Here is a 13,264-nt window from a genome sequence, read left to right as displayed (position 1 = left end):
TTCGAAAACAACAATAAAAAATATAGGTCACCGATGAGTTAAAAAAGATATTTCAATTTTAATGCCAAAAAATTGCATTCTTGGATCAAAGGGAGATAATTTGAAGCTTTTTCAAAGGTATCCACATTTTAAAAGTCACCTGGGGCCTACACGAATTGATTTTTTGGAATGATTTTGTACCATATGATAAATTAAAGTAACAACTACTTAAGGTAATAAATAAAATTTGTACTGAAAAATAAATGTTTAATTTTTTTCTGAAAATCTTATACCCGCGAGCCTCCTTTAGCACAAAAATTATGAAGTATAATGAAAAATACAAAAAAAAACACTGATGTTTACTGCACATGCATGAAATCTCTTAGATATGTGGAATTTATTAATATATAGCTTAAATATTTCATTAAAGGCCTTCAAACTTATTGAATTTAGTTGGCTTTTACACTGTGTCTTACTAACTGATGTGCATAGATTAAACAGAAGGACAAATAATTATAAATAATTTGTAAGGTTGATCAGTGAATGATCCAAATTTTCTTTTATTTATAACAAAAGAAGATGTGTAATGATTGCCAATGAGACAACTCTTCACAAGAGACCAAATGACACAGAAATTAAAAAATATAGGTCACCTTAAGGCCTCGAACTATGAGCAAATTCGCTACAGCATAGTCAGCTATTAACAGCCCTGAAATGAGAACTAACAGACTATTTTATGTTAAAACAAATGTACAAAAAACGAAGTCGTAACACAGCAACAAACAACAACCACTGAATTGCAATACAGAATGTGGCGGGGTTAAACACTTACAGTTTGACTGTAAGTCTTATCATCAAATTGTTTTTTGGTCCAGCTACTTTAGAGACTGTTGGACTGAGTCTCTGACACACCATCTTGGCATTTCAATAGTTCACTTTACTCAGGTTTTACTGTAAAGTCTCTGACACACCATCTTGGCATTTCAATAGTTCACTTTACTCAGGTTTTACTGTAAAGTCTCTGACACACCATCTTGGCATTTCAATAGTTCACTTTACTCAGGTTTTACTGTATAGTCTCTGACACACCATCTTCGCATTTCAATAGTTCACTTTACTCGGGTTTTACTGTATTTTGTTTAAATAGTAAGAGTGTAACGTACTAGTATATTTGGGCATGCTTGATGTACCTGTTCAAATTATAATCACATTATTTTCTGGTTCAATTGTTTTTTTCTATTTAATCTCATTTGAAAAACATTTGTGTGTAAAAGCTTGTATTCATTAACATTTCATTCTTGAAAATTTATTTATTGGATAACAGAGAATTGTATTCATATCAGACTTTTCAGTAAGATATAGAAATTTAAGGAAAAAAATGAAGAAATATCATTTATTTTATTAAAATTTACAGGTTCAGTTACTACACCTGAGGAAGTACCTGTTGAAACTGATTACCTGTCTAGTGTGGACCCAATGCTTGGTAACCTTGACCTTGTGAAGGCATCAGAGGAGAAGGAAATAGTAGAGAGTATAAGCTTCCGTAAGATCAGTGGAGAGGAACCACAGACTGTTAGACAGGAAATACTCTTACGACATACTCCAGACAAAGGTATGGTCATTGAAAATGTGTTTCATAATTACAAATGTAAAATATGTTTAATTTTCTTTTACCTGTTCTGATTTGTTTCATATAATATATTTTGAATTAAGAATTAATCCAAATCAATATGCTATTGTGGATTCATTTATTTTTGTTGGTACCAATTTTCAAGGATTAGGGAAAACTTGCATAATCGTGGATATTTGAATTAGTGGTTTTGGCAAAGTTTGCATACAGTACATTCCTTTAGAAAGTTTGTATTACTTTAACATTTAAGTTCCTGGTTCCCACAAAATCTATGAAAATTGGTATTCAACAAATATTAATGAATCCACAGTACTGATAACTGCATTATTGAAAATTACAACATAAAAGAGGTCTGAAGGATACTAGTCATCTTGAGGGACATTCAAACTCATAGATCAAAAATAAATTGACAACACCATGGCTAAAAAAGAAAAGACAAACAGACAAATAATAGTACACAAGAAACAACATAGAAAACTAATGACTAAGCAACACAAACCCTACCAAAAACTAAGGGTGATCTCAGGTGCTTCGGATTGATAAGCAAATCATGCTCCACATGTGGCACCTGTTATTAATGTTCTTCACTCAGTAAATAAAGTAAATCCAAAGAAAGGACAAAAACACAATAGTATGTCATGGAAAAAATTACAGAAATTTGTGCCAGGCAAACATAAATACTATATTGACATTTAATATAAAAAAGAAGATGTGGTATGATTGCCAATGAGACAACTCTCCACAAGAGACCAAAATGACACAGAAATTAACAACTATAGGTCACTGTACGGCCTTAAAGCTGACAGGATATATCAAAAATGACTGCCATCTTGAATTAAAATAAAACAAGTCAGTTGTAAAATTTAAAAGTTGATCAGGTAACTGGCAAGATAACAATTAGATTCTGTACACCTGAGATATCTACAAAATTACACCACATATACTTCATTTTGTTGATCACTAGTTGAATGCATTCATATATCATTTTATTTGGAACCTCTCTTTTCTGTAGCAATGTTTAGTAAGAAATGTAGACTCCAATATACAATAATATAGATCTAGACACAACATGTTTTACTCATTGAATATCCTCTACTTTTTTGGTGTATTTATAAAATGTAAAATTATTGGCAAATATTAAATTTTCATTTTACAAGGAAATCAACAGGAAATATTTGATACTACGTTATTATGTCGTTATAAAATATTTATATATATCAGAGTTTGAATAATGTATAAAAGTTATCTATTGTAGTGGATGAGGATACTGAACCTAAGATGGAGGAATCCAGTGAACCTACAATGGACCATTCCAATGAACCTAAGATGGAGGAATCTGATGAACCTAAGATGAAAGATTTCAATGAACCTATGATGGAAGACTCCAATGAACCTAAGATGGAAGAATTGGATGAACCTAAGATGGTGGAATCCAATGAACCTAAGACGAAAGAATCCAGTGAACCAGAGATCATAGAACCCAATGAACTTAAGATGGAGGAACCCAATGAACCTAAGATGGAGGAACCCAATGAACCTAAGATGGAGGTATCGAATGAACCTATGATGGAAGACTCCAATGAACCTAAGATGGAAGAATTGGATGAACCTAAGATGGTGGAATCCAATGAACCTAAGACAGAAGAATCAAGTGAACCAGCGATCATAGAACCCAATGAACCTAAGATGGAGGAACCCAATGAACCTAAGATGGAAGAACCCAATGAACCTAAGATGGAGGAATCCAATGAACCTAACATGGACCATTCCTATGAACCTGAGATGGTAGAATCCAATGAACCTGAGATGAAAGAATCCAATGAGATGGGAGATTCTAATGAATCTGAGATGGACCATTTCAATGAACTCAAGATGGAAGAATCCAACGAACCCGAGATGGTAGAATCCAATGAACCTAAATTGGAAGAACCCAATGGTGCTATTGATGAATATGCTGCAGAGCTTATCCAACATGTCATATCTGGTGCTATAGCAACTGTAACTACAGCAACTACTACTGTAACCAAGGATATTGTTTCAGATTCCAGTAGTGATATAACTGAAGAAAGTGGAGTCACATGGTCAAGAGAGACCAGTTTTGATACTGTGTCGTCCATACCTAGTAAAGATGGCCAAACTGTCATATGGTCTAATCAAGGAAGTTTAGATACTCCTCGGTCAAGTATAGATAAAAATTCTGGTGCTGCAAGCTTAGAATCAGATGAGTTGTTACTTCTTACTCAGTCAGCGAAAAATGGACAGATGCCATCCTTTGAAACTCAAGAATCAAATGGTTATCTATCTTCCACTAGTAGTTCAAAATTGTCAAGTGATTCAAAAATAGAAAGTTCAGACAAAATGGAGGAAATATTTGCAAGGGATTTAAATATGGATGTAGGCAATGAAAAGGAATTGGTTCAAAGTTCATTCAATAACCAATCGGACACACTGCTGGATTTTTCTGCTGGTTCCAACTTAGATGAACATGAGGGAAACCAGATAAATAATCAAACACTTTTAGATTTTGAAGGAAGTGAATTGATTCAAGCTGAATCTTTGAAATCAGAAGGTGGTATTAATGAGCTACATAATATTTCTGATAAAACTGCTGTTGGAATGGAAAGCATAGAAAAAATGGAGTCTGTCGATATATCATCTGAAAATGAGGTTGAAAATGTGTCAACTTTGAACTCAGAAAATGCGTTTGATGAACTAAGTAATATTTTCGATAAAACTGCTATCGGAATAGAAAACATAGATAAAATGGAGTCTGTTGAAATGTCATCTGAAAAAGAGGCTGAAAATTTGTCACCTTTGAAATCAGACAATGCATTTGATGAACTTAGTAGTACTTTTGATAAACCTGCTATTGGAATGGAAAACTTGGATAAAATGGAATCTGTTGAAAGGTCATCTGAAAATGAGGCTGAAAATTTGTCACCTTTGAAATCAGACAATGCATTTGATGAACTTAGTAGTACTTTTGATAAACCTGCTATTGGAATGGAAAACTTGGATAAAATGGAATCTGTTGAAAGATCATCAGAAAATGAGGCTGAAAATTTGTCACCTTTGAAATCAGACAATGCATTTGATGAACTAAGTAGTACTTTCGATAAACCTGCTGTTGGAATAGAAAACGAAGATAAAACGGAGTCTGTCGATAGATCATCAGAAAATGAGGCTGAAAAATTGTCACCTTTGAAATCTGACAATGCATTTGATGAACTAAGTAATATTTTCGATAAACCTGCTGTTGGAATAGAAAACGAATATAAAACGGAGTGTGTTGAAATATCATCAGAAAATGAGGCTGAGAATTTGTCACCTTTGAAATCAGACAATGCATTTGATGAACTAAGTAATATTTTCGATAAACCTGCTGTTGGAATAGAAAACGAATATAAAACGGAGTCTGTCGATATATCATCAGAAAATGAGCCTGAAAATTTGTCACCTTTGAAATCAGACAATGCATTTGATGAACTTAGTAGTACTTTCGATAAACCTGCTGTTGGAATAGAAAACGAAGATAAAACGGAGTCTGTCGATAGATCATCAGAAAATGAGGCTGAAAAATTGTCACCTTTGAAATCAGACAATGCATTTGATGAACTAAGTAATATTTTCGATAAACCTGCTGTTGGAATAGAAAACGAATATAAAACGGAGTCTGTCGATATATCATCAGAAAATGAGGCTGAAAAATTGTCACCTTTGAAATCAGACAATGCATTTGATGAACTAAGTAATATTTTCGATAAACCTGCTGTTGGAATAGAAAACGAATATAAAACGGAGTCTGTCGATATATCATCAGAAAATGAGCCTGAAAATTTGTCACCTTTGAAATCAGACAATGCATTTGATGAACTAAGTAATATTTTCGATAAACCTGCTGTTGGAATAGAAAACGAATTTAAAACGGAGTCTGTCGATATATCATCAGAAAATGAGGCTGAGAATTTGTCACCTATGAAATCAGACAATGCATTTGATGAACTAAGTAATATTTTCGATAAACCTGCTGTTGGAACGGAAAGCATAGATAACATGAAGTCTGTGGGTTATATATCATCTGAAAATGAGGCTGAAAATATGTCACCTTTGAAATCAGGCAAACCTTTTAATGAATTCAGTAATATTACAGATAGTTCTGATAAACTTGTTATTGGAGAGGGTAACATAGATAAAATGGAGTCAGTTGATATATCATTTGAAAATGAAACTGAAAATTTGTTACCCTTAAAAACAGAGAATGAGACTGAAAATTTGTTACCTTTAAGTTCAGAGAATGGTTTTAATGAACTTAGTGATATTTCAGATAAAACTGCTGTTGGAATGGAAGACATAGATAAAATGGAGTCTGTTGATTATATATCATCTGAAAATGAGGCTGAAAATTTGTTACCTTTGAAAACAAACTATGCTTTAAACGAGGACATTTCTGATAAACCTGCTAATGGAATAGAAAACGTAGATAGAATGGAGTCTGTGGATTATATATCATCTGAAAATGAGGCTGAAAATTTTTCACCCTCAAAAACAGAGAATGAGGCTGAAAATTTGTTATCTTTAAGATCAGAGGATGCTTTTAATGAACTAAGTGATATTTCAGATAAAACCGCTGTTGGAATGGAAAACATAGATAAAATGGGGTCGGTTGATATATCATCTGAAAAGGAGGCTGAAAATATGTCACCTTTGGAATCTGGGGAAACTTTAAATGAACTAAGTGATATTACAGATAGTAACAATTCAGATAAACCTGTTTTTAGAGAGGGTATCATAGATAAAATGGAATCTGTTGATTATATATCATCTGAAAAGGAGGCTGAAAATATGTTAACTTTGAAATCGGACGCATTTGATGAGCTAAGTGATATTTTCAATAAACCTGCTATTGGAATAGAAAACGGAGATAAAACGGAGTCTGTTGATCATACATCATCTGAAAATGAGGCTGAAAATTTGTCACTCTTAAAATCAGAAAATGAGGCTGAAAATATGTTACCTTTAAAATCAGAAGATGCTCTAAATGAGCAAAGTAGTATTTCCGATAAAGTATCTATTGGTATAGAAAACATAGATAAAATGGAGTCTCTTGAAATATCATCTGAAAATGAGGCTGAAAATATGTCACCTTTGAAATCAGAAAACATCGATTTTCTGGAACAATCCCAAGATTCTGTGCCTTATAGCGATAGAAAAAAGGAATCACTGGATTACATATCATCAGAGGGAGAGACAGATAATTACGGGAAGTTACAGGATGAGTCAGAGGCCTCTACACAAGACGCTCGATCAACCTATCATAAAGCTGAAACTTTGGATTATATATCTAGTGAGGGAGAGGGCAACGATACTGAATTTGTCACATCCCTCCAGGGAATGTATAGTAGTCAATCTTCAGAGCCTACATCAACCACGACAGAGGGTAGCTATCAGGTGCTTTCACCTGACCAACAGGTTAAAGACATTAAAGAGGAGATAACTGATTTGATAAACTCAGAAATCAAAGGGGAGGTTACAGCTGATATGATTTCTGATATTAAAATGGAGCTTAGTGGTTTGCACCCTGATGTTTTTGAAACAAAAGCAAATGAAAATATTGAATTTTATGCTGAAGTAACTGAAATTGATGAAAATGAAACTGATTTGAATAAACATGATGAAGAATTTATCAGCAACGAAGATTTCCTAGCTGGAGTATCTGAACATAGTGAACTAATTGGAGATAATTTGGATTTTTCAAACATTTCATCAAATGAACCTGTTAGTGAAGGAAAAGAAATTGATGAAAATAAAACAGGAACTGATTTGAAGAAATATGATAAAGAATTTATTAGCAACGAAAACTTACTAGGTACAGTAGCTGAAGATGAATTAAAGGGAAATAATGTAGATTTTTCGAAAATTTCATCAAATGAACTTGTTGGTGAAGGAAATAAAATTGATGAAAGTGAAACTGATTTGAATACAAAAGACAAAGAAGTAATTAACAATGAAAATTTACTAGGTGGAGCAGATGAAGGTTTAAATGAAAAACATGTTGAATTAAAGGGAGACAATTTAGAATTTGCAAACAATTCTTCAAATGAATTTGTTGGTGACGGAAATAAAATTGATGAAACTGAAACTGAAACTGATTTGAATAATCAAGTTGTAGAAGTTGTTGATGATGGGAATGAAATCAGTGAAAAGGAAATTAATTTGAATAAGTATGATGAAGAATTAATTAGCAACGAAAGTTTACTAGTAGGAGTAGCTAAAGGTTCTGAAATAGTGCATGTTGAATTAAAGGGAGACAATTTAGAATTTACAAACAATTCTTCAAATGAATTTGTTGGTGACGGAAATGAAATTGATGAAAATGAAACTGAAACTGATTTGAATAATCAAGTGGTAGAAGTTGTTGATAATGGGAATGAAATCAGTGAAAAGGAAATTAATTTGAATAAACATGATGAAGAATTGATTAGCAACGAAAGTTTACTAGCAGGAGTAGCTAAAGGTTCTGAAATAGTGCATGATGATTTAAAGGGAGATAATTTAGAATTTTCGAATGATTCTTTAAATAAATTTGTTGGTGAAGGAAATGAAATTGATGAAAATGATTCAGATTTGAATAAACGTGATGAAGAATTTGTTAGCAATGGAAATTTACTAGAGGGAGAAGCTGAAGGTTTAAATGAAGAACATGTTGAATTAAAGGGAGATAATTTAGAATTTTCAAACAATTTATCAAATAAACTTGTTGGTGAAGAAAATGAAATTGATGAAAATGAAACAAATTTGAATAAACATGATGAAAAATTTATTAGCAATGAAAATTTACTAGGTGAAGAAGCTGAAAATCACATTCAAGTACATAACGAATTAAAGGGAGATAATTTAACACTTTCCAACAATTCATCGAATGAACTTTTTGGTCAAAGGAATGAAATAGATTTCAACAAACACGATGAAGAAGAGATGAGCATCAAAAATTCACTAGGTGCAGTTGCTGGTGGTTTAAATGAAGTACAGAGTGAATTAAAAGGAATTAATTTAGAATTTTCAAATAATTCAGTAAATGAATTTGTTGGTGAAGGAAATGAAATTAGTGAAAAAGAAACTGATTTGAATAAACATAATGAAGAATTGATTAGCAATGAAAATATACCAGGTGCAGAAACTGAACATGTTGAATTAAAGGGAGATAATTCAAACAATTCATCAAACAATATACATATTGAAAAATCAGATACACATGTTAATGATGAAAATGGAATAAATACAAACGAAAATGGTGCTATTGATTCGACAAAAAGAACTAAGGAAATTTACATGACAAGTGCTGGGCGTATCAGCATCGCTAGTGATGGCGACTCAGAGAATACTAAACAGAGATTTTCAGTGACAGATAATTTTATCGAAGAAACCCACAACGAGGTAGGAAAATTAATAGCTGAGGCGGATGAAACTCTCGCCCAAGCTGATGAAACTGTATTTGAGGCTGACACAATCCTTGCATGTATAGATATAAATCCTTTGGAAGAAAATAGTACCTATCCTACCACTGGGAATGCTTTAAGTTCAATTAACGGTGACTTTTCATGCATGGATGTTTTTGTTAAGGTTGGTTTCGTCAAACCTGCATGCTTATATCCCAAGCACTTCTGTATTATTACTGCATGAACTATATTTTATATTTTATTATTTAATAAATTTTTCAGTTTTGCCTGCTTGTATCGGTTATTGCATGCTTTTTGTAAACCAGAACTTTTATATTCAGGCCAAGACAAATATATATCTGTTTCCTGCCTCACAACCAACCCTAACTTTGATCACCAACCCTGTTAAAGATTTTAAACACCAACCACCACCCTTGTATTGCTTTACCAGAATATATATATATAATTCAAGAAAAAGCATTTGGAATCATTTTTATAAAACTTGGAGTATTGTTTCGGCTTAATTGTTCAGTTAAATTTGTTATATGATTGACTTAATTCATTGCAAAGTTGTCCAAACATTGGATTTAAAAACAAAAACCATAGCACCTGCATTTCTGGACTGTGAAGATTTGGATGATTGAGAATTGGAGAAAACATGTTATCTTTTAAGTTTTGTCAATACACCAAAAATATCTTGATGCCCTTACAGTTTTTTTATGACTGGGTGCAGAAAACATGTATATATTTTTTTTGGCCTTATATTCCTTATGTTATGAAATGAGCATTTTCAGCTGTACTATATGATTCAACTTAACTACTACAGAACTTGGCTAAGCTATTGAAATTATTTTTTTGGGATCTGCAAAAAGCTTTGAAAGAAAGAATCTGTTTTTCTTTTTATATATTTGCTGTTGTTATCTTTAATTTCTTTTCTCATCAAATTTCAATAGACAGTTGAAAAAATGAAAGGTAGGATATTCTCGTGTGTTGCTTCTCTGTTTATCAGCACAAACATACATTCAACAGTATATAATGGTATATCTAGATATGTTATACTATCAATGAGAGAAGTTCTACAAGAAACATGTGTATTTGAAAGGCATATGAGATTAGCAGAGAATATAAAAATTAAAATTGTACCCTAAATTTTCAACAAAGTGTTTATCACTTTTATTTTAAAATAATATTTAGAGTTGTCTTTCTTAGCTGTTGATCCTAAGTTTAGATTTTAGACTGCAGTCTTTTGTCACATTAAAGAATTCAGACAAGCAAGGAAATATATCCAATCAGTAGGCAATGGGACAGTGGGTTGTTGAAATATGAACACATTACCACAGGAGATTTACAGCCTTTCTTGCTTTTGTTCCAGAATTTATTGTACTGAGGGTGGGAGAGGGTGGACTGCTAATAAAATTTGCTTAGTGACAATTATTTTGATAAAAGAGCCTGAACAATAACGAGAAAAAGACAATTAAAATTTTATTCATGGTAATATCATAGGCGGATTCAGGGGGGGGGGGGGGTAGGGCAGGCCCCCCTTTCGTGGGAAAAATTTGGTTGATTATATAGGGAATCATTGAAGCATGACTGGAGCGGGCTCCCCTTTAGGTCAGTCAGCAGGCCCCCCTTAGGAAAAGTTCTGAATCCGCCACTGGATATAAATTAAAAAGTATCATCCTGTCCCTGTATTTTTTTTTACCTAACAGCCCTTTGAATAAACATGAACAAGAGGATAATTAAAGTACACATCATCAGCAACCTAACAAACTAAACTCTATGAAACTGCATACAAAAAAGATAATTTTGCTCATTTTACATTCCATGAATATTAACCAATATACTTGTCATTTTATTATCTATAGAATGATTGCAAAGCATATTTAGTTTAATTGGATATCTTGCATTAAATAAGGGCTGACATGATAATCATATCCCACAGCATCTCCAATCAAAGATCATTTTACATATAGCTGTCATTGTCAAAAGTGCAAAATATTTTAATTAAAGTTTCCAGGTTGTACTTTTTTTGTTTCCCTCATCAATACAATGCAATAAGGCTGACATAAAACTATAGATTTACAAAAAGAGGGATAACAAAATGAATTTTGAGGCAAATAAAGGAAACCACAAACAATTGGTATATTTTGATAGAATTGTCTTTCTGTGTTTTATCTTTGTTATTCATAAAAATATTTATCTAAAAACCCTTGAAATAAATCTTTATACAGGAAATTCTCTACTTATAATGTATTCATAGGAAACCACTGATCTGTCGGATAAAAATGTAAATATTTCAGGTCAGTTCAAATTTAATTATTTATTTATGTGGTTTAACTTTAAAAAAAAAAAAGAATTAAGTAGTTTACATTCAAATCATTAAATTTTGAACTTTGGTAGATAGTATTCACATCTCATTTCATATCAAATATTTGCTGTGAAATTAACAATGGATACTTGATCGTTTACCTCCTCCTTGTTGCTGTAGGCAAAAGTATAAAAAATAATTTCAGCATTAAAGCCATATATATTCTTTTAATTCTATTTTATATGATTTGTTCCAAATAGTTTTAAAAATGGACAAAAATAAACTTAGTTTAATTTAACAACAAAGCCATTAAAACTACAGCCTTAAAAAGATATAAATTAGATTTTCTGTTTATTAAACTTCAATTGATAATCATTTGTCAGTGCACATAAACAATTGAGGACAGACTTTTAAAGTTCAGTTATATAACTTGCTTCATATTAAATGTGGGGTTGCAGTTAAGTATTAAGATGTCTATAAGGATGTTAAATTTCTAGACATACTATTCACTGCAATTTCAACAAAATGTCAGATGAAGTGCTTGACCTCTGACACTGACCTGACCTCTTGCCTCTTGACATTTTCTGCAACATTTTAAAGTATTCTATTTATTTTTGATTAAAAGTTTATTTTCTTCCTTGTAAAAACCATCTAATACATTGCACAAAGTTAATTATAAAGACATTTTAAAACAGGAAGTATAAGATTATCTCCCCCTTGCTGTGCCTCTCTCGCATCATCACCAACTAGCAGAATCCCCTGTTGGAAGCCTCTCAGCATCAGCAACAGGAAACATAGATTATTTACATGTTAGTTAATGAGACCAGTAAACATTGGGAGTATTTATTTATCTCATTACATCACCCAGGACAGACTTTTACATAATGGAGGGATATGTTGTATATTCTACTGGGATCTTATCATAGAAAGTGGTTCTATAGGTTTTGTGGCTCTAATCAAGTTTTTCACTGATATATTTGTTGTGAGTGTAATTGGAACATATTTTATGGATGTAATGAATAGTTATAAATGTCAGCAGATATACAATTTTAGTGGGTGAGTTGATTTAATATTTCAATATTCGTTACTTGATTTGAAATAAATATATGCCAGACTGGAATTAACAGGTTGTTACAATTTGTGAAATCAGTTTCCGTAGCAGCAGTCAGGAATAAGAAGTTATATTCAAAAAGTTTTAGGATATATTGAATTATCTAAAAGTAATAAAAGAAATACTTAGAATCAGTAAGTTAAATATTTTTAATGTTAATTTTTTGTATGGGGTTGAGGCTTAGATCTACAGACTAATGAGAGGAGTATTATGATTTTGTTTTCTATCCTTTTCCACAATAGTCATTTGACTATTGGTCCTGATATATATATGTTCATTCTTACAAGTGTCTAGCAACTTTTTAAAATGTTTAATTTGTGGTATTTCAGTTGTCATTACTGTATTTTGGCAACAGGATTCTGTCTCTCAAGACTAGTCACAATGTCTCCGAATGGGGGATATTTGAGGTGCCTGTCTCTTCAATCTGAATTTCAACTTTCATAATCTTCAGTGAGGGGGGATAGGACCTTTATCAGGACTCCGGGATCGGATGTTTTTAAGCTCAGGATTTCAGGATTGACCCTTTCGGGATCCGGGAATTCTTTTTTCGAATTTCGGGATGTCAGGATTTTAATTTATTTAATATCGGGACCTTGGGATTTCTAGTATTTAAGCCCGGGATTTCGGGATCAGGACCCCTCCTACCCTCCCCCTTCAGTTGTACTTGTTTGTTTTCAAGGGAGTATGGAGGGAGGAATGTCTGAATCCCTTGCTGATTCATGTTCAAACTCTGATCTACTAGAAATTTAGTAAATTATATTTAACGAAGTACTATGAACCCAATATCTGCAGTACATTTG

General features: G+C 32.4%; 1 protein-coding gene across 8 annotated transcripts in view; it reads left to right on the top strand.

Annotated features, from left to right (window-relative positions):
• LOC139496087 (protein prune homolog 2-like) overlaps positions 1-13,264 on the top strand; it is a 101,022-nt gene that overhangs the window by 58,406 nt on the left and 29,352 nt on the right. For 6 of the 8 annotated variants that reach the window (XM_071284539.1, XM_071284538.1, XM_071284542.1 and 3 more), the window contains 2 exons: positions 1,394-1,591; positions 2,865-9,229. In XM_071284539.1, coding sequence (XP_071140640.1) covers positions 1,394-1,591; positions 2,865-9,229 — 6,563 coding nt within the window. The remainder of the gene's footprint in view (positions 1-1,393; positions 1,592-2,864; positions 9,230-13,264) is intronic. The other 2 variants (XM_071284541.1, XM_071284540.1) reach the window with 1 other exon arrangement.

This window comes from Mytilus edulis, chromosome 11, assembly GCF_963676685.1.
Source record: "Mytilus edulis chromosome 11, xbMytEdul2.2, whole genome shotgun sequence".
Taxonomy (NCBI): domain Eukaryota; kingdom Metazoa; phylum Mollusca; class Bivalvia; order Mytilida; family Mytilidae; genus Mytilus; species Mytilus edulis.
Note: the sequence above shows the minus strand (reverse complement) of the source record. Positions and strands in the feature narration are given on the sequence as shown.